Source organism: Ochotona princeps, chromosome 24 (genome assembly GCF_030435755.1).
Source record: "Ochotona princeps isolate mOchPri1 chromosome 24, mOchPri1.hap1, whole genome shotgun sequence".
Lineage (NCBI taxonomy): Eukaryota > Metazoa > Chordata > Mammalia > Lagomorpha > Ochotonidae > Ochotona > Ochotona princeps.
The window spans coordinates 24,676,010-24,703,934 of record NC_080855.1 but is presented as its reverse complement, the minus strand read 5'-3'; the positions used below and the strand labels follow the sequence as shown (position 1 = coordinate 24,703,934).

The 27,925-nt window shown below is 54.5% G+C and overlaps 1 protein-coding gene across 2 annotated transcripts; it reads left to right on the top strand.

Moving 5' to 3' along the window:
• Positions 1 to 148: 148 nt before the first annotated feature.
• Positions 149 to 26,831, top strand: MVP (major vault protein). 2 transcript variants are annotated; one of them, XM_058680501.1, is made up of 16 exons: positions 149 to 319; positions 7,595 to 7,700; positions 12,859 to 13,003; positions 13,129 to 13,324; positions 14,933 to 15,056; positions 15,165 to 15,296; positions 17,641 to 17,735; positions 17,944 to 18,180; positions 21,629 to 21,910; positions 22,956 to 23,200; positions 23,309 to 23,506; positions 24,299 to 24,685; positions 25,346 to 25,462; positions 25,649 to 25,775; positions 26,079 to 26,267; positions 26,568 to 26,831. In XM_058680501.1, the coding sequence occupies exons 2-16, from the start codon at positions 7,631 to 7,633 to the stop codon at positions 26,754 to 26,756; spliced, it is 2,733 nt and encodes a 910-aa protein (XP_058536484.1). In that variant the 5' UTR covers positions 149 to 319; positions 7,595 to 7,630; the 3' UTR covers positions 26,757 to 26,831. The 2 variants fall into 2 exon arrangements, with proteins under 2 accessions (XP_058536484.1, XP_004587190.2); XM_004587133.4 differs by lacking the exon at positions 7,595 to 7,700.
• The last annotated feature ends 1,094 nt before the right edge of the window (positions 26,832 to 27,925 follow it).

Here is a 27,925-nt window from a genome sequence, read left to right as displayed (position 1 = left end):
GCTGAAGCTAACCCAGCACCCTCCATTCAGCCCGCCCTCTGACCCAGCAAGGTGGTTCCCTGAGCTGGCTGAGGCAGAAGGTCCCCAACTTGGCTTGACCGCGGGGTGCTGTGTGTGAGCTGCTGGCAGCACGGAAGGCCCTTGGGCTTTAAGTCGCCAGGCCCCGCCCCGGGCCCGCCCCCGACGGCCGGGAAGTGATCCCTGGGGTTGGGCAAGGGAGTTTCCCGGACCGAGGCTGGCCCCGGTGTGGCGTGTATAGTAGACAGGAACACAGCACTGTGGAGTACAGGGTCCTGGCCCCGAAACCCCCCGCATATTGGTGAGTCTGTGTCCCCTTGAGGCAGGCCTCCTGGGTCCTGCTTCTGCTGTGGCAGGTGTAAAGGGGAAGAGGGGTGTGCGCTTTTGCTTTCTGTGCTGGGGTTCTGTGGCTTTTACAGCAACAGTAGATCAACTGATAGATGGCTGCCTCGCAGCCCCGGGGCCGCTCTCCCTTTGGGGCTAGGGGACTGGCGGGCATCCATTCCAACTCCCAGCCAGTCTGGTGCTTGCCTACTCTCCCACCTGTTCCTCCCAGGGACCCCAACTTGGGCCTGTCCTCTCAGGCACTTCCTCAGAGCTCTCAGCTCTGCCAGACGCTGTACCTGCCGCCAGGCTGTGCCTGTTGTGGGCCTTGGTGCTTGCAGAAGTCACTCAGAGTGAACTTGAGTTTACCTGACATGGTTCATCTCTGGGGCAGGGAGGATGGGGTTGAGGGGAGGAAGTCTTGAAAAAATAGGAAGCTGGGGTGGGCGTTTGGCATGGCTGTTCAAGCCACCGGTTTTGATGTCTGCATCTCATACCTAAATTTTTTGTCTTTGGGTCCTGGCCCCACTCCTAAGGCCAGCTTTCTGCTGGTAATACTCTCACCTTGGGCCTTTGCAGGCATTTAGGGAGTGGCCCAGTGGGTCGGTGTACACTCTGTTTCTGTTTTTGCCTCTCAAATAAATAAAAGGAACAACGATTTTTATATATATATATGTATGTGTGTGTGTGTATATTATATATATATATATATATATATATATATATATATATATATATATAAAGGTTTTTTTTTATTTTACTTAAAAGTTAGGTTGTGGAGAAAGAGATCTTAGTTGGTTCACGATGGCCAGATTGCCCCAAGAGCTACAGCTGGGCAGATCCAAAGCCAGGAGCCAGGAGCTTCTGGGTCTCCTATGTGAATAGCAGGGGCCCAAGGATTTGGGCCATCTTCTACTGCTTTCCCAGGTGCGTTAGCAGGGAACTGGATGACAAGTAGAGCAGCCAGGACTGTAACAGGCACTCATATGAGATGCTGGTGCTGCACGAAGAGGATTAGCCTGTTACATCACCAGCCCCGGGACAAAGACTTTTTTTTTTGGAAAGTCAGTTATACAGAGAGGAAGATCTTCCGTCCACTGATGTACTCCCCAAGTGTCCACAATGGCTGGCGGTGTGCTGATCTGAAGCCAGGAGCTTCTGGGTCTCCCATGTGGGTGCAGGGTCCCAAGCCCTTGGGCCGTCCTGGACTGCCTTTCCAGGCTGCAAACAGTGAGCTGGATGAAAGCGGGCTGCTGGGATTAGAACAGGTGCCCATATGGGATCCTGACATGTGCAAGGTGAGGACTTACGCCGCTAGGCTATGGCGCTGAGCCCCAATGACATTTAAAAAAAAACAAGGAAGCTCTCTTGTGAGCCTGTGTTGTGGGAAGTCAGAGCTGTCACTCTAGAGTGAGCTGTTGGAAAAGGGATATGAAAGATGGCCCCTGGTTTTTTAAAAAAATTTTTTCAAGATATACCAACTTCTTTGTAAAACAGAGTATCAGACCTCCCCCATCTGCAGGTTCACTCCCAGGTAGCCCAATATCCAAGTTTCAGCCAGGCTGAAACCAGTCAACTCCACCTGGTCTCCTATGGGTGACAGGAGCCCAAGTCCATATGCCATCTTCCAGCTGCCTTCCCAGGGGGCATTGGCAGGAAGCTGGATGGGGGACATACCATGATGTGCGCTGCCAGCCACGGAAGCAGCAGCGTGGCTTACTGAGCTACAGCCTTGTGCCCCCGCACTACCACACTTCTGTCCTGGGGGACCGCTTGGTGAGGAAGGTAAGGCTGGCTATCACTGGTCAGATTCCTTGAGAACCTGTGTGGCATGCCCTGGGGTGGGGCAGCCGCCTCCTGTGGGTGATCTGGAGCCATTCGGAGGACTGAGGTAGCTGGGTGCTCAACCACCTCCCTGGGTGTACCCTGTCTATCTCTAGGGGGCACAGAGGCCTGGATTGTGAGCCCTGACCTGTGGCACAGTTTCCTGGGCAATCCCCTGCCCTTCCCAGGCCCTTCAGCTCCAGGATTATTGCTGGCCAGGCAGGATTCTGCAACCATGATACCTGGGGTGGAGTGGGGGCACACTGACTCCACCCTCAGATCTGCCAATGAGTGGGTGAAAGGCCCTGGGCAGGGAGCCGCCATGGTGGCATGTGGTTGAAACCACTGCTCATGTCCGCATCCCACTTCAGAATGCCAGTTGAGTCATGGCCGCTGATCTTCCAATCCAGCTTCTTGCTGATGTGCCTGGGGAGACAGTGGGAGATGGCTTAGCTGCTTGGGCCCCTGCCACGCATGTGGGAGACCAGAATGGAGCTTGTCACACACCTTGCTGTGGTGGCTATTTGAGAAATGAACCAGCAGATGGAAGAGTATGTGAGCATGTGTGTGTGTGTGTGTGTGTGTGTGTCTCTTTCCCTGTCAGTCTGCCTCAAATAATAATAATTTTTATTGAAAGGCAGAGTTAGAGGAAAGAAAGACATCTTCTGTCCACAGGTTTAATCCCCAAATGGCCACTCCCCAAATGACAATGGCCAGAGCTGAGACGATCAGGAGCCAGGAGCTTCTTCCAGATCTGCCATGTGGATGCAGGGGTCCAAGGACTCGAAGCATCCTCTGCTGCTTCCCTAGGCCATAAGTAAAGAGCAGCTGGGATTGAAGCAGTGCCACAGGCAGAGGCCTGACCACCATGTCATGGTGCAGGCCCAATCAATCTGCCTTTCTGATAACCTCAGTGCCTGGCAGCGGTGAAGTTTAGAGCAAGTAACAGCTATTATCTGGGGGACTTGCCTACAAGTCCCAGAGTCTGTCTGTCCTAGGAACTTTGACTCCGTGGTCCAGGGCGAGGTCTGGGAAACAGCAGGAGTAAGAATCCCAGCCAAATGCTATGCTGACACAGTTTAGTGAAAGGAACCTAGGAACTAGCCTTTGGCAGTGTGATTGGAACATTCCTGGGCCCCTGTGCAACCTGTATGGGAAAAGCTGGCTTCAAATTCCAGCTCCACTTGAAATTGCATCTTCCTGCTGGTGCCTACATGAGAAGCAGCAGGCTATGGCTCATGTACTGGATCCCTGCACACTTAGGAGACCTGGATTAACTTCCTGGTTCTTGGCGTGGGCTTGGCCCAGCCCTGTCTGTGGTGTACATTTGGGGAACCAGCAGATGGAACACAAGTTAAAAAAATTTTAAAAAGAGATCTAAAGTGAAAGCTTTGCAGGCTGGGTCACTTTTTTTTTTTAAATTGGAAGATCAGATAGAGAGTAAGATTTTCCGTCCAATGATTCACTCCCCAAGTGACCACAACAGCCAGTGCTGCGCTGATTCGGAGCCAGGAGCTTCCTCCAGGTCTCCCACACAGGTGCAGGGTCCCAAGGCTTTGAGCCATCCTCGACTGTCTTCCCAGGCCACAAGCAGGGAGCTGGATGGGAAGCAGGGCTGCCAGGATTAGAATCGGTGCCCATATGGGATCCTAGCGCATTCAAGGCAAGGACTTTAACCACCAGGCCACCACGCCAGGCCCAGACTGAGTCACTTCTAGTCTCAGCACTCCTCATTGTCAATGATTAACATGAATTGGCTGCATGCAGGAGTGGCAGGGTCCTGGGCTGGCACAATGGCCCCTTTCTGCTCCCACACCCATCCTTCCCCTCTCCCAACAAAGGTATAACTCGTAGCAACTCAGATGATTTTCTTAGAAGATTCCTGGGGCCAGTCTTGTGGTGCTGCAAGTTAGGCATCTGCCTGCTATCTGGCATCCTTTTATTTTAGCAAGGTGGAGTAGCTGGGACTAGAACCAGCACTTTTGATATAGAATAAGGGCTTTCTAGGCTCCAGCTTAATCCACTGCAACACGTGTGCCCAGTAAGTAATTTAAAAAAAAATTAACCAAAGTGTTGCTAGGGCTGACATCATGGCAGAGTGGGTTGAGCCAGCAATGCTGGCATCCCATTTGGTTTGAGTCTTGGCTGCTCCGCTTCCCCTCCAGCTTCCTGCTGATGTGCCTGGAAAAGTAGTACAAGATGGTCTAAGTGCTAGGGCCCCAGCACCCGTGACGGAGGCCTTGTTGGAGTTCCAGGTGACAGCCTGGCTCAAACTTGGATGTTGGAACTATGAGCCCACAGAAGGAAGATTCTCATTTTCTGTTACTGTGCCTTTAAAATTAATTAACAAAAGGGGCAAGTCCCTGAAATGTTGCTGTCTGGAAGATTGATAGGCTGCGACTTCTCAGTTTCCCTGAAGTAGGGCGTGATTTTGATAAACTAGGAAGCTGCTGGTGACAACAGGCTCTCTCCGGGCCTGTGGGATGACTCATTTGGTAAACACAGACCAGAATGTTCATCTTCACATCAAGCGAAGGAAGACTCCGCAGGGACTCCTGTTCCACAACCTCAGGTTGACTGGGGGCCACTTCCCTCTCTCCCAGCTTCATGGCTGGCTGGACCCAGGGCCCAGGGGTGGGGCTCAATGGCCCTCTGGGACCTGAGGGGAGGGCGCTGGAGGAGAATGAGTGAAGCGCCCTGCCTGCCGAGGACCCCAACTGTGCACTTGCTCTGTACAGGGAGCGGTCCAGAGGGGAAGACAAGGAGTCCTGTGAGAGGCCCTTGATCCTGCTGGTGGGTATAAAACCTGGGAAGCACTTTTGGGAGTCAAAGTACCTTTGTATATTAGGATCAGCTTAAAAAAAGAAAAAAAGTTTATTTGAATCTACTTGAAAGGCAGAGTGGCAGAGAGAGCTCACATCTACTGGGACACGCCCCACCTGCCCTCCACGGCTAGTGCAAGGCCAGGGACACCCTGTAGGTGTCCCATGCAGGTCACAGGGGTCCAAAGCCCTTGGACCATCATCTGCTGCCTCCCAGAATGCATTAGCAGGAAGTTGGACACGATGCACAGCAGCCAGGACTCCTTCAACCAGGATGTGGTTGTGACGAGTGGCAGCTTAGCTCACTGAACCACCACGCCCTACCCCAGTGGAAAGCTTTTAAAAACAGTTAAGCTTTTATCCAAGCTTCAGACTGCTCATATCAACTCCCCGGAGATGTGGCTTTAGAAGGTCCCCAGGTGCCTTTAACAAACAGCCTTGCCTGAGAGTGGTTACCTTCCACCCGAGCTGCTCTCACCAAGTCACTGGGGATCTGGGTTAGCTCTGGGCTGGGGCCCCTGACTCTGTAGCACCAACAGGCCCCTGTGTGGTCTGCGGGCAGGTGCTCATGCAGCTCTCTGCAGCCCATGGGGTTGGCTTGGGACATCTGCTATTTAAGAGCCACCATATTGGGCCCGGCGCTGTGGCCTAGCGGCTCAAGTCCACGCCTTGAACGCACTGGGATCCCATTTGGGTGACAGTTCATATCCCGGCAGCTCCACTTCCTATCCAGCTCCCTGCTTGTGGCCTGGGAAAGCAGTCGAGGACGGCCCAAAGCATTGGGACCCTGCACCCGTGTGGGAGACCGGGAGGAAGTTCCAGGCTCTTGGCTCCGGATCGGCACAGCACCGTCCTTTGCGCTCACTTGGGGAGTGAATCATCAGACGGAAGATCTTTCTCTCTATCTCTCCTCCTCTCTGTATATCTGACTTTGTAATAAAAATAAATAAATCTTAAAAAAAAAAAAAAAGAGCCACCATATCAACCACCCGCAGCTGACCCTGAAGCTGATCTGTAGTGACTCATGGCTCGGTTATTTCATTATTTATTTATTTGAAAGGGAGAGTCCTAGAGAAAGGGGAAGGGTGGAGAAAGAGCTTTACTCCCCAGATAGCCACAATAGCTAAGGGCAGATCCAGGCTGAGGCCAGGAGGTGCATCCAGGTCTCCCACAGGAGTAGCAGGGGCCCACATCCTTGGGCTAGCACCTGAGTGCATAAGCAGCAAACCAGATCAAAAGCGGAGCAGCCAGGGCCCGGCACGATAGCCTAATGGTTAAATCCTACCTTGCATCCACTGGGATCCCATGTGAGCACTGGTTCATATCCCAGCTGCTCCATTTCCCATTCAGCTCCCTGCTTGTGGCCTGGGAAAGCAGTGAGGATGGCCCAAAGCCTTGGAACCCTGCACCTGCATGGGAGACCAGAAAGAAGCTCCTGACTCCCGGCTTCAGATCAGCTCAGCTCTGGCCATTGCAGGCACTTGGGGAGTAAACCTTCTGTCTGTATATCTGCCTCATTTATTTATCCAGTAAAATAAATAAATAAATCTTAAAAAAGAATAAAGAAGCAGGGCAGTCGGGACAGCAACCAGCATCCATATGGGATGTCATTATCACAGGCAGCGGTTTTACCTACTACACCACGATGCTGGACCAAGGTTTTAACAGTAATCTTTTTTTTTTTTTTTTTAAGATTTATTTATTTTATTACAAAGTCAGATATACAGAGAGGAAGATCTTCCATCCAATGATTCACTCCCCAAGTGAGCGCAACGGCCGGTGCTGCACCGATCCGAAGCCGGGAACCAGGAACCTCTTCCAGGTCTCCTACATGGGCACAGGGTTCCAAAGCTCCGGGCTGTCCTCATCTGATTTCCCAGGCCACAAGCAGGGAGCTGGATGGGAAGTGGAGCTGCCGGGATTAGAACTGGCGCCCATATGGGATCCCAGGGCGTTCAAGGAGAGGACTTTAGCCGCTAGGCCACGTCGCCGGGCCCGATGTTGGGCCAAGTTTTAAGTCAGGAGACTGGGACCCAGAACTCAGTCCATGTTTTAACTAGAGGGTGAACCCAGCATGAAACTGACAGAGAGGAGTAGTGTCACCTGTGGTTCTTGTAGGTCTCATGACATTTGAGACATGCGTGGTTGGGTAGGGCAGGGCACGGACACAGACAGCTGAATATGGCAAATGTCAGAAGCAGGAACTGAAAGGAGAGTGGGTTGGAGGAGTTGGGGCCGAACCTGAGAGCTGGTAAATACCTTCTGGAGGTCAACAGTCATTTCCCCCTTACTTCCTTATTTCTTTATTTGAAAGACAGAATGATCTCCTATCTGCTGGTTCACACCCCAAATGCCCACAACAGGTGTGGCCGAGCCAGGCCACAGCCAGAAGACAGAAACTCCATCCAGGTCTCCTGCATGTGTGTTGAGGAGGTGCCTGAAACACCTCCCTGCGGTGGGTGGGGATACAGAGCAGGAAGCTGGAGAGGAGAATGGTGCGTGGACGTGACCCCAGACACACTAATGTGGCATGCAGGCATAATATCCTAGGTGGCAGGCAGCACAGCTGCTGTGCCAAATGCCCACTCTGCCATTGTTCTTTTCAGGGCCCTGGCACGGTGAGCTACTGTCCACAAGAACCGATGAGCCGCATCAGGCTGCCTCGTGTCCCAAGCACACTGCCAGAGTCAAGTGGCTCCCCGACTCCCCTCCGTGAGTGGTGGGTGTGGAGGGAGACAAGCTCTGTCCCCTGGTGACTTTGGGTGAAGGTTCAGCTCCAGGGTTGTGATCAGGGGAGGTGAGATGCTCTGACCTGGGAACCCGACAGGAATGGGGCCTGATGGGCCGTGAGGATGATTCCTGCTGAGTCACTGAGCTGTGTGCGGCACCCCCCCCCCTTGACTGGGCCCAGCTGGGCCAGCAGATGGTGGCAAGGCCTCAGCCACAGGGGCATGGGAGCTGGGCCAGCAAGGAACGGTGGAGGCTAGGCTAGAGCCTGCTGCCAGGCGCAGGTTCAACTTTCTTCCTGCAGCCCTGGCCCTTCCTGTTTCCCCATCTGGTGTCCTGGCCCAGCTTCCACATGGTAGAGGAGCCCTCCTCCCCTTCCCGCACTTCCTGGGAAAAGCTTTCCTTGGTCATCAGGTACCCCCTCTGTGCTGTGTTACAGGTCTTGTCACCTTCCTAACCAGAAACCAGGGATGCTTGGTGTGTGTGTGTGGCGGGGGGAGACCTCTAGTAGCATCCCCTTTGTCCCCACCCCCATCAGGATAGGGGGACACAGCGTGCTGGGGAAGAGCCGGCCCCTCTGCCCTGAATCCTCACAACCAGACAGGCTGCAGAGACCTGCTCCCATTTGGTAGATGAGGAAGCAGCTATGAGGCTAAGAACAAGAGCCAGGATCCCGGCATTCCCAGCCTGGAGATACCCAAGAGCAACCAGGGAAGCTCGTTGAGGGTGGGCTGAGCTGGTGGTCACCAGCCCCTGACTTGTCAAGCAGGACACACCCTTGTCCCAGGCTGCCTGGAGCAGCACCAGGCTTTCCCTCAGCGGGGCCTCACTCCGTAGACCAGAGCTGCAGGTGCTGGGTGGGCACCCATTCCTTCTTGCCCTGCCCCTCCTCCTTTGGGTCAGTCTCTGCTGACCCTGCTGTCCACACATAGCAGATTTTTCTCCGCGTGGTGCACCAGATGCTGCTGTGTGTACGTGAATTTGCGTTTGAATACATTTGGTTACCAATTCTTGCACCTTATATGTATCTGCATTTAGAATGCCTGTCTTTGTCCCAGACAAGAGACTGGAGTAGAAGGAGAGCCACCCCTTGCACATATCAACATAGCTTCCGGAACAAGCAGTAGTTGAAGAGTAGAAGTGAATCTAGGGGGCTGGCACCATGATGTAGCACGATAATCTTCTGCCTGCAGTGTCAGTCCTATATGGGCACTGGTTCAAGTCCTGCTTGCTACACTTCCAGTCCAGCTCTCTGCTCACGTGCCTAGGGAAACAGCAGACTACTCATGTTCTTGGGCTCCTACATCCACGTACCAGGGCCAGAAGAAGCTCCTGGCTCCTGGCTTCAGACCGGCCCGGGGTCAGGCCATTGCAGCCATTTGGGGAGTAAATCAGCAGGTGGGAGAACTTTCTCTGTTAACTCTGAATTTCAGATAAATAAATCAATCTTTAAAAAAGAATGAGGGGGCCTGGTGTGGTGGCCTAGCGGCTAGGGCCCTCACCTTGAATGCACTGGGATCCCATATGGGCACTGGTTCTAACCCAAGCCCCACTTCCCATCCAGCTCCCTGCTTGTGGCCTGGGAAAGCATTCAAGGATGGCCCAAAGCCTTGGGAACCCATCCCTGCACCCGCATGTAGGAGACCTGGATGAAGTTCTTGGTTCCTGGCTTCGGATCGGTGCAGCACCGGGCATTGTGGTAATTTGGGGAGTGAATTACCACTCCCCCAAAAGAGTGAAGATCTTCCTCTCTTTCTTTCCTCTTCTCTGTATATATGACTTTGCAATAAAAATAAAATAAATCTTAAAAAAAAAAAAAAAAAAAAAGAAAAAGAATGAGAAGCAGAGTAGCGTGCCTTGTTGTGGGAAGTGTGCCCAGAAGTGAGACTAAGGGGAAACGCTCAGGAAACAGAGCCCACCACAAGTGCAGGCCCAAGTAGCTTGGGTGTGAATCCTTGGCCCTAACTCACCAAGTCCAAGGTTGTCTTGCTGGCTCCGGCAGGGAGGAAGAAACAGCGAGGAAAGGGTGGGAAGGAGAGAGACGCTGATGCAGATCCGCTGTGGGCCAAGTGCCTGCAGACCCTCAAGGCGGAGCCCAGCTGCCTACAAAACCCGTAGCACTTGAGCCTCTGACAGGCTGTTTGGTGCGGTGTGGGGAGGTCAGATGTATTCCAAGAGGGGGCTGTCCTTGGCTGCTGGACTTGGGAATCCGGGATCCGGTCATGCGGTGAACTGTCCTTTCTGTACCTGTTGTCCCGTCTCCTTGGGAGATAAGCCAAGGTCCTTGCATTGCCACCTTGGGCAGCAGCCTCCAGCTGCTGGTGAAATTCCTGGCATGGCTGACATGTCACTGTGCATGTCTTTTCACCCTGGGATTGTCCTAACCCATTATTTCATGGGAAACCCTTCATGCAAGTTTGTTTTTTTATAACTTTTTTCTTTATAAGATTTATTTATTTTTACTGGAAAGTCAGATATGCAGAGAGGAGGAGAGACAGTGAGAAAGATCTTCCGCCCGATGATTCACTCCCCAAGTGAGCGCAACGGCCGATGCTATGCTGATCCGAAGCCAGGATCCAGGAACTTCTTCCAGGTCTCCCACATGGATGCAGAGTCCCAAGGCTTTGGGCTGTCCTAAACTGCTTTCCCAGGCCACAAGTAGGGAGCTGGGTGGGAAGTGGAGCTGCCAGGATACGAACCGGTGCCCATATGGGATCCGGGGCGTTCAAGGTGAGAACTTTAGCCGCTAGGCCACGCCACCGGGCCCAAGTTTTTTTTTTTTTTTTAAGATTTATTTTATTTTTATTGAAAAGTCATATATAAGAGAGGAGGAGAGACAAAGAGGAAGAACTTCCATCCGATGGTTCACTCCCCAAGTGGCCACAATGGCTGCAGCTGAGCAGATCCAAAGCCAGGAGCCAGGAACTTCCTCCAGGTCTCCCACACGTGGGTGCGGGGTCCCAAGGCTTTGGGCCATACTGGACTGCTTTCCCAGATCGCAAGCAGGGAGTTGGATGGGAAGCAGGGCAATCAGGATTAGAACCGGTGCCTACATGGGATCCCAGCATGTGCAAGGTGAGGACTTTAGCCTCTAGGTTACTGTGCCGGGCCCCATGCAGGTTTTTTTTTTAAAAGATTTATTTTTATTACAAAGTCAGATATACAGAGAGGAGGAGAGACAGAGAGGAAGATCTTCCATCCGATGTTTCACTCCCCAAGTGAGCCGCAACGGGCCGGTGCGCACCGATCCGATGCCAGGAACCTGGAACTCTTCCAGGTCTCCCATGCGGGTGCAGGGTCCCAAGGCTTTGGGCCGTCCTCAACTGCCTTCCCAGGCCACAAGCAGGGAGCTGGGTGGGAAGTGGAGCTGCAGGGATTAGAACCGACACCCATATGGGATCCCGGGGCGTTCAAGGTGAGGACTTTAGCCGCTAGGCCACGCCGCCAGGCCCCCCATGCAGGTTTTTTAAAATCCAACTGTTTGCTTGGATAATCAGGCTCTGGTCAAAGCAGCCAATGTCTTGTTACCGTGCCTCCCCGTAAGGCCCGAGGCACTGTGGCTCTTAGTGCACTTTTGGCTCATTGACTTTGGTCTTCTAAAATGCTTGCCTGAGGAGCTAACATGGCGAAACACAGGCTAATCCTCCCCCTTGCAAGCGCTGACATGACAGTTTGAGTCTGGGCTGCTCTACTTCCGATGAAATTCTGCATAAGGACTGGGAAAGCAGCAGAAGATGTCCCAAGTCCTTGGGACCCCACACCTAAGTGGGAGGCTAGGAAGATTTTCCTGATGCCTGACTGTGGCCTGGCCCAGTCCAAGCTGTCACAGCCATTTGGAGAGTGAACCAGCAGATAGGAGGTCTCTCTCTCTCTCTCTCTGTCTCCCTCTTTGAATCTCTGAGCTTTGGCCCAGCCCTTCACAGTTCACCCCCCTAGGCGTGCTTAGGGCTCACTGGAGAGGGTGGGGCAGCAGGCAAAGATAATGCAATTGTCACTGGTTGCAGGGTTACCTTTCAATACAGCCAGGTCCTTGGGTGCCCCGGGGATCACGGGGTCATCTGCCCCTGGAGAAGGCAGAGCAGTGCGGAGCCACACTGTCCACCTGTGCTGACATGGTCACAGCTGCCCTTTGGTCCCTGTCCCCCTCCCCACCCCAGGGGTTCATTTCCACCTTGTTGGGAACATTTGTTCTAAGCCCCTCCTGGTGCCTACTGATGCAAGCAGTTTATTTCAGATTTCTTTTATTGGGGCCAGTGCTGTGGGTTTGCTGGCTAAGCCAGCGCCTACAACACCAGCTTCCCACAGCCAGCTAGATTTCTGACTGCTCCATTTCCGATGCAGTTCCCTGCTTGTGGCCTGGGGGAGCAGCAGAGGATGGCCCAGGTTCTTACATCCCTACTACTCATATGGAAGACCCAGAAGCTGGCTCCTGGCTCCTGGCTCCGGTTCAGCTCAGCTCTGGCCGTTTTGACCATTTGGGGAGTGAACTAGTGGATGGCAGATCTTTCTGTCTCTCCTTCTCTTTGTAAATCTGACTTTACAAGAAGAATAAATAAATACATTTTCAATTTTTATTTCAAAAGCAAATAAATACAAATAAAAATTTGAAAGGCAGATTTACTGAGATAAAGGAAGAGAGAGATCTTCCATCTGCAAATTCACTTCCCAAATGGATGCCGCAGCAGAGGCTAGGTCAAGTGAAAGCCAAGAACCAGGAGCTTCTTCTGGGTTTCCCACATGAGTGGAAACGGTCGAGGTACTGAGGCCATCCTCCACTGCTTTCCTGTCTGTTAGCAGAGAGCTGGATCAGAAATGGAGCTGCTGGAACGCCAACTGGTGTTCCCAATACAGGATGCCAGCATTACAGGAAGTGGCTTAAGTAGCCATATCACAGCATGGGTCCCCGTGGACTCTTTAGAGGGAGGGAGGTGATGGGAATTGAGAGGGGAGGAGTTGGTACCTTAACCTTCTGTGCCTCATTGTGACAAGTGGGTCTCAGCAAAGGTGAGGTTGGGAAGGACTGTATTGTCCTGGGAGGGAAGAAAAAAGATGTTTTGCCCCATACACAGCCCAACCCTGGGCCCCAGCCCGCCTCGTGGCAGGCACCCTGTGCTCATCGTGTGTCTCCTCCCCACCTGTGCAGCTGTCCCTGCAGGAGTTACCATGGCAACCACAGAGTCCATCATCCGTATCCCTCCGTACCACTACATCCATGTGCTGGACCAGAACAGCAATGTGTCTCGTGTGGAGGTGGGACCCAAGACCTACATCCGACAGGACAATGAGAGGTTGGCATGGGGACTGACTGTCCATGTGGGGGTGGGGGCCCTGGGGCTGTTATTGTCCTTACCTTCACTGGAGGTGGGTCGGGCAACAGGCAGGGTCCTCACATCCCTTTTCATTCCCCCAACAGGGTCCTGTTTGCCCCGGTTCGGATGGTGACAGTCCCCCCACGTCACTACTGCACGGTGGCCAACCCCGTGTGTCGGGACGCCCAGGGCTCAGTGCTACTGGATGTCACGGGGCAAGTTCGGCTTCGCCATGCTGACCTGGAGATCCGCCTGGCTCAGGACCCCTTCCCCCTGTATCCAGGGGAGGTTCTAGAGAAGGTACCTGGCATGGTTTCCCCATGCCCCCAGTCTACCCACCTGTCACCTTACATGAGCTGGGACAGGACAGGTGTTGGCTGCCGCCAGAGCAGAGCTGCCTCAGTGTCCCTTCACCCACCAGCCTAGCTAGCCCCTTTTTCTTCATGGACCCTTGATGACCCCGCCCTCCCTTGAGACCGAAGAGTCCATCTCAGCAGCTGCATAGCCCTCAACTGGCTGAGCCAAGGTTAAGCTCCTCATCCATTTGAACAACCTACCTAAGTGGCTGCCACAGCCAGGGCTGCACCAGGCCAAAGCCAGGAGCAAAGAATTCCATTCAGATTGCCCACGTAGGTGTCAGGGGCCCAAGTACTTGGGCTATCTCCTGTTGAATCTCTAGGCAAATAAACAGGAAGCTGGATAGGAAGAAGACCAAGTGAGACTTGACTGTCACTTGGGTACATTTGTTGGTGTCACAGGTGGTGGCTTAGTCTACTGTGTCATGGCATGGACCCTTAGCAAGTGCTTCTTGGTCCTGGGGGTGCAGGAGCATAACCTGGGGAGAGTTCAAGTCTGCTTAGATGCAAACAGTCTGGGGAAGAAGTGTGGATGTGTGGAGAGAGGAAGTGGAACGTTACTAAAAAGTCAATCCTAAGGAATTGAAGCAGTGTCTAGGAATTCTGTGCATTATGCTTGCCAATTTTCCCAAAGTCTGAAGCTGTTAAAATGAAGGTGTTTGTTTAAATCCATATTCAGGCTTTGTCTCAGACCCACTGGAATCTCCCTTCGCACACATGCGCACACACGTGTGTGTGTGTGTGTGTGTGTGTGTGTGTGTGATATAGTTGCAAGAGCTTTGTCATCCCTCAAAGCCCCCAGGACTTTGTCATCCCTCCCAGACTTGCTTTAACCTGCCGTGAGCCAGGAGGACAATGATGACCCCTAAATGACCCTCTCCACCCTGGAGCGGGACAGCTGCCTCTGGCCTGCCTTCCCTGTCCCACCACGAGTGTAGCTCAAATCCTTACTGTGACCCTGCCTTCCTTCCTTCCTTCTTTCCGTCTCTCCATCTCTCCATCTCTCTCATCTCAGAACATCAACCCCATTGATTCCACAAGCATCTCAACAGGGATTTCGACTCTCTGTTGGGTATCCCTCGCTGATGGAAGATGTGATGACCAGTGCAGGTGGGCAGTTTTGTGACTGGAAGGCAACTTTGAAAACAAGGTCATGTGCTGAGTCTTGCCATGTATAGCAGTTTCTACCTTTGCTGCCTCCTGAAGAGCCGTGGCCAGGCCACGACCTACTCTCACAGCCAGCTTCCTGGAGGTGTCTCCCACCAAGAAATCCACCCGGCCTCCCTCCTGGTGGATTTCTAGCTCTGAGCACCCGGAAGCATCCTCTGCAGAGGCAGGTGTGCTCCTGGCCGGGCAGCAGGGACATCCTTCGGCCTGGACTGCTCCGTCACAATTTTCCAGACCCCCTCCCCGACCTTGTCCATTTCCTGGGACATAGGAAGCTGGGCATCATGGCCTCAGATTTCCTGATAATGAAGTTGAGCTGGCTGGGACAGAGTGGGGGTAGCGTTAATGCACTGAGCACCCCATAACCCTGTTCTTCTCCTTCTAGGATATCACCCCACTGCAGGTGGTCCTGCCCAATACGGCACTGCATCTGAAGGCCCTGCTGGATTTCGAAAACAAGGATGGAGAGAAGGTGGTGGCAGGAGATGAGTGGCTGTTTGAAGGGCCCGGTATGTGCTTTCCACATGGTTCACGGTCAAGGTCTTCCTGTTCTTTCCCTGTGGCTCTCACGCCTGCCCCTCTGACCTCTCGCCTTCCCTCGCCTTGCCTCCCCCCAGGCACGTACATCCCCCAGAAAGAGGTGGAGGTTGTGGAGATCATTCAAGCCACAGTCATCAGACAGAACCAGGCGCTGCGGCTGAGGGCCCGCAAGGAGTGCTTGGACCGGGATGGCAAGGAGAGGGTGACAGGTGGGTTGCCAAGGGGCCCAAGAGAGCTCCACTGTGGGAGAAGAATGGGGAGGAGCTGGGTAAAGCTGGCCAGAGCTGCCCTGGCCTTTCCCCACTCCTCACCTGATGCTGGCTCCGCTCTCATGCTGACCCTGTGTTCCTGTCACCTGGCCTGGCCTGGCCTCTGTCCCCAGCCTCCACTGGGCACTGCAGGCAGTGGCCGTGTCTCCTCTGCTTACAGACTGACAGGACAGCAGTTCAGGTGCCTCAAGCAAAGGCATCATGGGTCCCATGCCATGCGCTACCCAGGGCAGGGCGCTGACCCAGCTGGCTCGATGCTCATGTTAGAATCCCTGTGTTGGCCCTGGAATCCAACTCCAGCCTTGTGCTAATGTGCACCCTGGGAAGTGCTGGTGATGGCTCCAGTGTTTGAAGTCCTGCCAGTCATGTTGGAGACCAGGAGGGGTTCCTGGCTCCTGCCGTTGACCCTTGCACAACCCCAACTATCTCAGGCGTTTGGAGGGTGGACTTGGTGGATGCAGCTGGCTCTCCCTCTGCTTCTCTGCCTTTCAGATTAAAAGTTTTATAGTTCACTTTATCCAAAAACCTCAAAAGAGTACTGTTCCATTTTCTTCTTTATTTAAAACAATATTTATGTTGGGGGTCTGTGATGCCAGCGTCAGCATCCCATATGTGTGCTGGTTCATGTCCCAGCTGCTCCACTTCTCATCCAGCTCCCTGCTTGTGGCCTGGGAAAGCAGGAGACTCCTGACTTCGAGTTGACTTAGCTCCAGCCCTGGTGGCCATTTGGGGAGTGAAGCAAGGAATGGAAGATCTCTTTCTGTGTTGCCTTTCCAATAAAAATATTTTCTTCAGATTTATTTTTATTGGAAAGGCAGATTTACAGAAAGAAGAAAAGACAGAGAAAACTGTCTACTCCCTAAATGGGAGCAATGGCTGGAGCTGAGCTGATCTGAATCCAGGAGTTTCTTTCGGGTCTCCCATGCGGGTGCAGGGTCCCAAGGCTTTGGGTTGTGCTCTACTGCTTTCCCAGGCCACAAGCAGGAGCTGGATGGGAAGTGGAGCAGCTGCGACTTGATCTGGCATCCACATGGGTAAACTGGTACCACAGGGAGAAGCTTCACAGTGTCAACCATCAAGTGCTCATGTGTTTCAAAGGATAGGACAGAACTCAGATTCCTGATGCTGGGTGTGTGACCCTGCAAGATGAGGCTGTAGCTTGCACCTGTTGCCATACACTGAAGGGCGTCTACACCTGTCACAAAGCAACTTCTGCCGCCCGTGCCAGCGAGAGGAAAACAGTTGGTATTTGGAACTTGGAGCAGGTGTTGCAGGGTGTTGGCAGAGCAGCGATCTGAACTGCTTTGACTGGCTTTTTCTTTCCTTTTTTTTTTTTTTTTTTTTAGATTTATTTATTTTTATTAGAAAAGCAGATTTACAGAGAGAAGGAAAGACGGAAAGAGCTTCCACCTGCTGGTCTACTCTCCAAATGACCCTAACAGCCAGAGCTGAGCCAAACCAAAGCCAGGAACCAGGAGCTTCTTCTGGGTCTCTCATGCGGGTACAGGGTCCCAAGGCTTTGGGCTGTCTTTGACTGCTTTTCCAGGCCACAAGCAGGGAGCAGGATGGAAAGCAGGGCTGCTGGGATTAGAACCGGTGCCCATATGGGATCCTGGGCATGTTCAAGACAATAGCTTTAGCTACTAGGCTACTGCACTGGACTCTTTTTCTTTTTTTTTTTTTTAACATTTATTTATTTTTATTGGGGGGGCAGATTTACAGAGAGAAGGAGACACAGAGAAAGATCTGCCTGCTGATTTACTCCCCAAGTGGCTGCAATGGCTGAGCTGAGCTAATCCAAAAATGGCCTGGCACAATAGCGTAGTGGTTAAAGTCCTCGCCTTGCACACCCGGGATCCCATATGGGAGCTGGTTCTAATCCCAGCAGCCCCGCTTCTCATCCAGCTCCCTGATTGTGGCCTGGAAAAGCAGTTGAGGACAGCCCAAAGCCTTGGGACCCTGCACCCGCATGAGAGACCCAGAAGAAGCTCCTGGCTCCTGGCTTTGGATTGCCTCAGCTCCGCTGTTGAGGCCGCATGTGGAATGAATCGTTACACAGAAGATCTTCCTCTCTGTCTCTCCTCCTCTCTGTATATCCGCCTTTCAAATAGAAATAAATAAATCCTTAAATAAAGAAGAACAAGAAAGGCATGAGTGTGAACGCTGCTGTCTGGGCCCTGAAGTCAGCCCTTGGCTTAGAAAGTCCTGCAGGTCCCCTGCTGTTGACTTGGTGAGAGGGGACAGCAGAGTGACCTCTGACCCTTCCCCTTTGCCCTCGGCCTAGGGGAAGAATGGCTGGTGCGCACGGTGGGTGCATACCTCCCTGCGGTGTTCGAGGAGGTCCTGGACTTGGTGAATGCAGTGATCCTCACTGAGAAGGTTTGTGAGCCGAGGCTGCGGGGTCAGGGTGCGGCGGATTGTGTGCGTTGCATTTCCAGGGTCACAAACTCCAAACTTCTGGGGTGGTGGGCATTTAGTCACTAGGCTCCCAGCAACCTTTGGTGTCCCGGGGGTGGGGGTTCCCCAGCAGCCTTTGGAGGAGCCGGGGGCCCTCCCTCTGCCACTCATGCCCCTTGTTGTCCCACAGACAGCCCTGCATCTGCGGGCTCGGCAGAACTTCCGAGACCTGCGGGGCGTGGTCCGCCGCACGGGGGAGGAGTGGCTGGTGACAGTGCAGGACACGGAAGCCCACGTGCCCGACGTCTACGAGGAGGTGCTAGGGGTGGTGCCCATCACCACTCTGGGCCCCCGAAACTACTGTGTCATTCTAGACCCAGTTGGCCCTGACGGCAAGAATCAGCTAGGGCAGAAGCGTGTCGTCAAGGTGAGTATGGCTCTCTGCATCGCTGGAACGTTCTAGAAGCACCTGCTGTGTTTTTGCATGGGAAATAGAGAAGGCTCAAAACACCCTTCTGCTAGATTCCTGCCAGCCGCTGATTTACCCCCAACGAGGTTTCCAGAAATGCACAGATGAAAGAAACAGACAAGTCTAGGGATGAAGCAGTTAGGATGCTGTTTGGGACTCCCCACATCCCATACCACTGTCTGCCTTCACCTCTGCTGCAGCCCCACCCCTGCTGCAGCCCCACCCCTGCTGCAGCCCCACCCTGCTGCAGCCCCACCCTGCTGCAGCCCCCTACTCATGCTTGGGTTGGGAAGCAGCAGGTATTGGCCCAGGGGTGACTCAGATGAAGTTCCTTGTTCCTAGTGCCATGGACGGTAGGGACATAAGCCAGAGGATGAGAGGTCTTTCCTTGTCCTCTCTGTCTCTCTCTCCATGCCTTTCATATAAAATGAATGAGTAGATACAGAAATAGATAAGGATTTCTCTCTTTTTTTATTTTAAAGATTTATTTTCTTTTCGTTTCAAAAGCAAAGTTACAGGACAGAAGGAGAGAGAGAAAAAGATCTTCCATCTGCTGATTCATTCCCTGCACCCATGTGAAAAACCAGATGGAGCTCCTGGCTCCTGGCTTCAGCCTGGCTGTGCCCTGACTGTTTCAGGCACCGGGGGAGTAAGCCAGCTGCCAGAAGATATTTCTTTCTGTGTCACTCTGCTTTTGTAATAAACAAACCCTTAAAACAACAAGATAAGTTTATTTTGGTGCAAAATTATTTGAAATGCACACAGAGTTATTTCATAATTTGTGCATTTTGCAAGCCTCTTGAAGACCTCTGCTGTGCTTGAGTTTCAAAAACATGTGACCAGGAGTAAGCTTATCTTCTAGTTCCATTTTAATGGCCATTCGGAAGTACCCTCAGATGTTGCCACCTGACCCACTGCAAGCATGAAGACTCTGGAACTTTCCTTCATGGTTCTGAAAACGTCCTTCTGTGTTCTGTTACCTGTGTCCTCCTTCCTAAAGCACATCTATTGGTTAACCCTTACTACTGCTTCCTTGTCTCTCTGAGCTATATGTGGCCACATACCAAGGGTAGCAAACCTTTATGTGTCTATGTGTGAAGTTTTATTTATTATTTATTTGAAAGGCAGAAATAGAGCCCAGTGCAATGACTCAATGGCTAAATCCTTACCATGCAAGTGCCAGAATCTCAAATGAGTGCTTGTTCAAGGGCCGGCTGCTTTGCTTCCATCCAGCTCCCTGTTTGTAACCTGGGAAAGCAGTCAAGGATAGCCCAAAGCCTTGGGACCCTGCACCCGCGTGGGGAACCTAGAAGAAGCTCCTGGCTTCAGATTGGCTCAACTCTGGTTGTTGAGGCCATTTGGGAAGTGAACCAACAAATGGAGGATCTTTCTGTCTGTCCTTCTCTCCATAAATCTGATCTGCCTTTCCTATATATATATATATATATTTTTTTTAAAGATTTATTTTATTTTTATTACAAAGTCAGATATACTGAGAGGAGGAGAGACAGAGAGGAAGTGGAGCTGCCGGGATTAGAACCAGCAGCCATATGGGATCAAGGCGAGGACCTTAGCCATTAGGCCACGCTGCCAAGCCCTTCGGAAGAGATGGAAATAGAGAGATGACCATATTCTATCTGAAGTTCACTCCTGAAATGGCAGAGATGCTCAGGCTCAGCCGTGCTGCAGGCAGGAGCCTAGAATTCCATCCAGCTCTCCCTCGCAGGTGGCCAGCACCTGGACCAGCATCCACTGCCCTCCCTGCTGTATTAGCAGGGAGCTGCAGCACAAATAGGGCAGTTGCGATTTGAATTGGTGCTCCTATGAGACGCCAGCGTCCCAGGCTACGGCTTAATCCACTGTACCACAGCGCCCGCCCCAGCAAGCCCTTTCTGTGGAGGGCTGGATAGCAGCTATTTTGGGCTTTGTGAGCCATATGGTCTCTGCTGAAATTGCTCAACTCCACCACCGTCTCAAAAAAGCAGCATAGACCATGTGTGAACAAGAGCTGTGTCCCTGTCATTATTTTTAATTCTTAGGACTTTAAAAAAAATGCTCATTTTAATCAACTTGAAAGACAGAGAAACCTGCATGGAGTTCTTGACATCTTCTCTGATTTTCTTTTTGAAGATGTATCTTCTCTACTTGAAAGGCAAAGTGACAGAGGGAGAAAGAGGGAAGAGAGACCTTCCATCTATTGGTTCACTCCTGAAATGGCAGCAACAGCCAGGGCTGGGCCAGGCCGAAGCCAGGAGCCAAAATGTTCTTCCAGATCTCCCGCGTGGGCGGCGGGGCCCAAGCACTTGGATCGTTTCTGCTGCCTTCCCGAGGCATTAACAGGGAGCTGGATGAGAAATAGAGCAGCTGGAGCTCAACCCAGCGCTCTAACACAGGATGCATGTATGGCAAACCATGGCTTCAGCCTAGCTCAATGCCAACTGCAACTGGGGAGTGAGCCAACAGGTGGACAATCTCTCTCTCCATCACATACACACACAGAGATAGAAAATCAGATGGAAAAATCCCTCACTCTCTCTCTATTCCACTCTCCGGCACTCTGCATTTCAAATCAATAAGTATATATTTAAAATATGTATTTTTTGGCAGCAGGAAGTCTCCTCTTCCCAGCAAATGCTACACTGTTTTGTAGTGCTGGGCATCGGGTATTGATCCACTGTGGACAGCCCAGGCCCAGGCGTGCGGGCATTCACACAAGATGGGCCGGAGCAGATTTGGCACCAAGATTGGCATTTGCCAATGCCTAAACTCCACCATCCCAAGAATACAGCACCTGGGAAAAATGAAAAGGAACATAGGTCAATATTTTCTTTCTTCTTTCTTTTTCTATTTAAATTTTTTTCAATTATGCTTATTTTTGTGTTATTTGAAAAGCAGAGACAGATGGAAAGAGATCTTCTGTTTATTCACTCCCCAAATGCTCACGACAGCCAGAGCAGGGCCAAGCTGCAGCCAGGAGCCAGGAGCTCCAACTGGTTCACCCAGTGGCAGGGACCCCAGGACCTGAGCTGTCCCCTGCTGCCTCCCGGGGTGTCTGTGCTGGAAGCCGGTTCAGAGGCAGAGGAGCTGGCATGTGGAGCAGGCAGTCTGAGCAGCATCCTAACCAGCGTGCCAGAGGTCCACCCCACTGGCAGGCTCGGGCCTCACTGTGGGTTTGAGGACGTGGGTCCCCACGAGGTACAAACTCTTCACGTTGGACCCCCGTGAGAGCCTGTGTGGATCTGCAGAGACCCCTGTCGTCCAGAGGGACTCCTTGGGGTTCTAGTGTGGTTGGGTCTGGGGGCTACTTTCTGGGACAGCCCGGGAAGTGCCATGGAGCTGGGGAGAGGGGACACCTTGCAACTCCAGATGGCACCTGCTTCTAACTGCACCTGTGTCTCCCCACCAGGGCGAGAAGTCCTTCTTCCTGCAGCCCGGGGAGAGGCTGGAGCGAGGCATTCAGGATGTGTACGTGCTTTCGGAGCAGCAGGGGCTGCTGCTGCGGGCCCTGCAGCCCCTGGAGGAGGGTGAAGGCACCGACAGGATCTCCCGCCAGGCCGGGGACCGCTGGCTTATCCGCGGGCCTCTGGAGTATGTGCCGTCCGCCAAGGTGGAAGTGGTAGAAGAGCGCCAAGCCATCCCCCTGGACGAAAATGAGGGCATTTACGTGCAAGATGTCAAAACTGGGAAGGTAACAGTTGGGGAGGGGCGGGGTTGATGCTGATGGAGCAGGGGGAGGGGACACCAACCGTCTCTCCATGGTAGCAGCAGGGTGGGTGGCTGGTGGGCCTGAGAGCATTGCAGGGAACACTGGCCATCCTGTCCCCATGGTCTCAAATCAACAGAGAGGGTGGGCTGGGTGAAGTTGACCCTGGGCCTGTAGGTGTGTCCCCCTTTGTGGCCCCTTCCCTGGTGCCTGAGTCCTGACCTTGGTCTGACCTGGGCTGCATCCGTCCTCCTCTCCATGGAGCCCAGGGAGCTGTGTGATGGGTGACTGTGGTCTGTTTTACCCGACCTCCCATGTTCCTGGGCGTCTGGGCTAAGCATTTGTTCATGGGACCTCCTGTTGGACACAGGCCAATGTTTCTTCTGGGTTTAACCTTGGAGTGGGATTGCTAGGTTGGGGGGGACACATGAGAAGGTCTGCCAAGCAGGGAGTGTGTCCCACTTACTTCCTGGGATTGTGTCTGCCTCATGAAGGAAGGTTCTAGAAAGAATGGTATCATGTACTCACTAGATGCCAAGTGCTATTCTTTGAACCCCTCATGCAAATGACATTCATTGCTTAGCCCCTTGAGATTGCACTGGAGAGAGAGAGAGAGAGACGGCAGCCAGGCCTGGGCCGACCCAAAACAAGCAACTAGGAACTCCAGCTGGGTCTTCCACAGGGGTGATGGGGGACTCAGGGACTTAGGTCACCACTTGCTGCCATCTCTGGCACGTTAGCCGGAAATTGGATCTGAAGTGAGGAGTAGCCAGGACTGGTGTCAGCTGTTGAACGCAAAATGAGGGCGTCCCAAGCAGCCCCTTCCTCACTGCCCCACTCTGGCCCCTGAGCGAGCTACTAAAGTGTCCATCTCACAGATGAGGCAACTGAAGCCCAGGGCTCAAACAGCTTTCCCAAGACCACGGAGCCAGCAGGTGGCAAACAGGAAGTTCTACCTGAAGCCCCGTGCCCAGGTCTCCCTGGACTCCCACTTCACTAGCGCCATCTCTCTCTGGTTTCTTCTTCTCAGGTTCGCGCTGTGATTGGAAGCACCTACATGCTGACCCAGGACGAGATCCTGTGGGACAAGGAGCTGCCCCCCGGAGTGGAGGAGCTGCTGAATAAGGGGCAGGACCCTCTGGCCGACAGGGGCCAGACGGCCATTCCCAAGCCCCATCCGCCCCTAGGGCTCCGAAACAAGACCCGCGTGGTCAGCTACCGCGTGCCTCACAATGCAGCGGTACAAGTGTATGACTACAGGGAGAAGCGAGCTCGGTGAGGAGCTGTCTGCCTCCCCCCCACCCCCCCGCCGAGCAAGCAGGGTCCGGGGGAGGCGGGGAACCAGTGGGCATGACTGGCTGACTGCCCGTCCACCCCCTGCAGCGTGGTCTTTGGGCCCGAGCTGGTGTCACTGGGTCCGGAGGAGCAATTCACCGTGTTGTCCCTGTCGGCCGGCCGGCCCAAGCGTCCACATGCCCGTCGCGCCCTCTGCCTGCTGCTGGGACCTGACTTCTTCACCGACGTCATCACCATCGAGACGGCCGACCACGCCCGGCTGCAGCTGCAGCTGGCCTATAACTGGTGAGGCATAGGGCTTGGGGTGGGGGGGGGGTGCCCCGAGGATTAGAGGCCTCCTGAAGTCATGGCCGCTGGGTTCCTGGATACCCGTTTGCTGTGGCCAAGGCGAGGTGCCCAGACCCATGGGCACCACGGGGGCCTGTCAGCTGCCCACATGCAGATCTTAGCAGCACCTGCTGAAGCTGGCGGATCTGACTCAAGGCCACAGTCAAGGGGAAGCAAGGGGAGAACCAGGAGGGCAGGCACCCCCCAAAACACCCCACAGATCCCAGCTTAACTGTTGGTCTCTTGTCCCCTCTGCTCATCCTCCCATTGCCTAGGGTTGCCAAAAGGATTTATGGGAACATGGGTTATGTTCCTCAGACCCTGTAAGCAAAATTAGCATCCCCTGTTGTAAGGGTCCCTGCCCCCACACACAGGATAGACATGTGAGTCCTGCCTTAAGGCAGAGAGAGGTCTTCCATTTGCTGACTGAGTCTCCAAATGACCACTCCAGCCATGGCTGGGCCAGGCCAAAGCCAGGAGCCTGGAACTCCATCCAGGTCTCGATGTAGGGGTGGCAGGGGCCTGAACACTTGGACCATGCAGGTGCCTTAGCAGGAAGCTGGATGGGAAGTGGAGCAGCCAGGACTCAATGGGGCATTCCCATAGGAGATGTCAGTGCCCCCGCAGTGGTGGTTATGTCTGTAGGAGGGGTCATAGATAACTGGCCATAACTGGCCAGGCTACATGATGCTGGCCCCAGGAATGTAGTAACCATAGGAAAACAGTCATGCTGGGCCCCTCTGCTCCCAGGCACTTCGAGCTGAGCGACCGGAAGGACCCCCAGGAGATGGCCAAACTCTTCTCTGTGCCCGACTTCGTGGGGGATGCCTGCAAAGCCATCGCGTCCCGGGTGCGGGGCGCCGTGGCTTCCGTCACCTTCGATGACTTCCACAAGAACTCGGCACGCATCATCCGCACCGCCGTCTTCGGCTTCGAGACAAACGAAGCCAAGGGCCCGGATGGCATAGCCCTGCCCAGGCCCCGGGACCGGGCTGTCTTTCCCCAGAATGGGCTGGTGGTCAGCAGCGTGGATGTGCAGTCGGTGGAGCCTGTGGACCAGAGGACACGGGACGCCCTGCAGCGCAGTGTCCAGCTGGCCATCGAGATCACCACCAACTCCCAGGAGGCCGCGGCCAAGTGAGTGTGGGCCGGGGGATCCTGCTGCCCTGCAACCATGCTGCCCCGCTCTGTGCTACCACACCCTCACAGCCCTGCATGGCCTGCAGGTCTCCTCGCCTCTGCCATGCACTAGCGAGTGTGCATCCTAGGGGCCGCCCACCCTGCTCATGCCACAGCCCAGCTGTGTCCCTGGTCCCCCTGTCCCCCACCTTGCAGCCCTGCCGCCGCCCCCAGCTCCCTCCTGCTTCCCACATGCACAGCCTATCTTGCCTTTGCCTCTGCACTGCCGGTTCCCTCTGCCCCCACAAGCTCTCCCCCCTGCAGCATGTCCTTCCCCTGCCAGCCTCTACTGCCATCTCCTCCTCCTCCCTGGGGAGCTCTTCCTTTCTCCCACAACTGCTGGAGCGCCCTCTTCTCCCACCTTACCCCATCACCTGCCCATCTTACTGCCTTGGATGTGCCACTCACCCAGGAAGGTCATGAGTGTGACCACGGTGGCCTTGACCATGGACTACCTGTTCTCTCCTGACCTGAGTCCCACATTGAGGGCCTTCTCAGGGTGCCACCCCCAGCCATCTTAGAGGATTGGCGGGCCCACGCCCCATGCCCAGCCTAGCCCTGGCCTCTGCGCCCCTGTACTCCTGGCCCAAGCCCTGGTCTCTATGCCCCCTCCTGCAGGCATGAGGCACAAAGGCTAGAGCAGGAGGCCCGGGGCCGGCTGGAGAGACAGAAGATCCTGGACCAGTCGGAAGCTGAGAAGGCCCGTAAGGAGCTGCTAGAGCTGGAAGCCCTGAGGTGAACAGGGAGCACGGGGCGCGAGGGGTCGCGGGCAGCGGGGGGCTTGTGTATGTGTCGGTGTAGTTGTGTATCTGAATATGTGTTCATCTGTGTGTGTGTGTGTGCGCGCGCTGTGGCAGCAGGCCCCAAGGCCACAGGGGAGGGCTTCCTCGCAGCGTTGACCGCCTCTTCCTGCTCCCACAGCATGGCAGTGGAGAGTACTGGCACTGCCAAGGCAGAGGCTGAGTCCCGCGCCGAGGCAGCACGCATCGAGGGCGAAGGCTCCGTGCTGCAGGCCAAGCTGAAGGCACAGGCCTTGGCCATTGAGACGGCAAGTGGCGGGGCAAGGGGGGGCGGGACACGGCCTTGGGGTCTGGGGTGGCTGCATCGCTGGAGGGGGACACCAGATGCCCTGATGTCAGGCTGTAAGCTCAGACACTCACACAGGCTAAGCGGTGGCATAGCCCGGATGCAACACCAACTGTCTGCAAGCTGGCTGCCTCAGTTTCCCTCCCCACCCCACCCCCACACACACTGACACACATACACCCCTAGCCTGCTGGCCAGGGTGACGTGCTGGACAGCTCCCAGAGGCCACATGACCTAAAGAACACCGGGCTATCCCCGCTCCCAGGAGGCTGAGCTGCAGCGCGTGCAGAAAGTGCGAGAGCTGGAGCTGGTCTATGCCCGGGCCCAGCTGGAACTGGAAGTGAGCAAGGCCCAGCAGCTGGCAGAGGTGGAGGCCAAGAAGTTCAAGCAGATGACCGAGGCCCTGGGCCCCAGCACCATCAGGGACCTGGCTGTAGCTGGGCCAGAGATGCAGGTGAGTGAGTGTGTGCGTCTTGGGCACAGGCTTTGATCAGGAAGGCAAACACACCATCAGAAACATCTGGTGGGGGTGAAGCTGGGGAACGGTGTCCTGCTGCAGCTCTTAGGAGAGACAAGAAACCAACAGGCCAAGAAAACCAGGCAGGGCTGTAAGATGAAAGGGGCGGCAGCAGTGCAGCTCTTTTGGTACAAAGAGGCCATCCCTGATGTGGTGCTGGCAGACAGGAGCAGAGTAGCCAGCCACTGTGGCTGCAGTTTCTCATCTGCCTCCCTGCACCCCACTCCCTTCTTCCAGGTCAAACTGCTCCAATCCCTGGGCCTGAAATCCACGCTCATCACCGACGGCTCCACTCCTATCAACCTCTTCAACACAGCCTACGGTCTGCTGGGACTGGGCAACAACGGCCAGCCCCCAACTAGCATGGCGGCCAGTGGGCCCCGCCAGCAGGAGGGCGCGCTTCCCCCATCACCGCCTGCTTCCTAGGCTCCCGGGAGCACTCACCTCCTGCCTTGGCTGGCTGCAGCTCTAGTGGCCGACAAATAAAAGCCACTGCTCCAAGCTGCTGAGCCTGTCTCCACTTTCTGTGCGGCCCGCGGCTCCGACGAGCTAAGAGGGCAAGGAACAGCACCCTTGAAGCCTCTAGATCGCTGCTAGAAAATACGGGGCATCCGTGCAGAGAGCAGAAACGGGGAGGGGAGCAGTGAGATGCCCAAGTCGCAGAGCCAGCACGCCGGCCCTCCATTTGGCAAAAGGAGATGATGCCACGGGTGGGAGGAAGGAACCTGCCTGGCCCAAGCCTCTGGGACTGCTCCCTTGCCGGCAGCATCCCACTGTCCGCCCATTCCTCCAGGAAGCCGGCCCTCGCAGTCCCAGCCCACCGCAGCCTCGGAGCCTCCTTCCGCGCCACCTGCTGGCCGCATCGCACAATAGCAGCCCACAGGTGCTAATTCAGGAACTTGCGCCGCTCCCCCCCACCCCCCTCCGGGCCAATCTCCTGCACTGGAGGCTTCTCTGGTGGGGAAGTCAGCATGGAGAAAAGACCCCGTCCAGGAGCTTAGGAACAGGAACCCCCAAAACACCCTTGAATTGCTTGCTCTGGGCTCTGCGGGAGCACCACAGGAGCGGGTACCCTGTTCATCCTCCCGCAGCACCCGAAGGGGCCTTGTAGTAGGAGAATCACCCAGCAGTGTTCACAAGGGCTGGCAGCCAGGCATGCATGTGGCTGACAAGGAGGCTAAAAGGCCTTGGGCTCGCTCAGGTGTGGCTAGGGAGGGTACCTTGAACTTGGAGCTTGCTTCCCATCTGCAAAATGGGTCAGTGAGCCCTTGCTGAATGAGGCTGTTGGCACACTGTAATACGAAGTCCTCTCTTTCAGAACCCTTGTCCTCCCCTCCCACCAACTCCCCGACATTGCAGCCCGTCCCTGTGAGCCTCATTCTCTCCAGGTCGGGCCACATTTGAGGGGCAGCGCCTAGGCCAGGGCTATCCCATTCCCACTCTGCGGGGCTCGCTCAGTGTTTGTGGCCCAGGAGCGGGAGCCACCTCCCCCACCCCAGCTTCCCCAAGGGTGACTCATCCACCTGCTAGCTGTGTGTCCCACATCAGCACTGCTGTGTTCCCAAGGCTCACACTCCAGTGCCCCCGGGGACAGT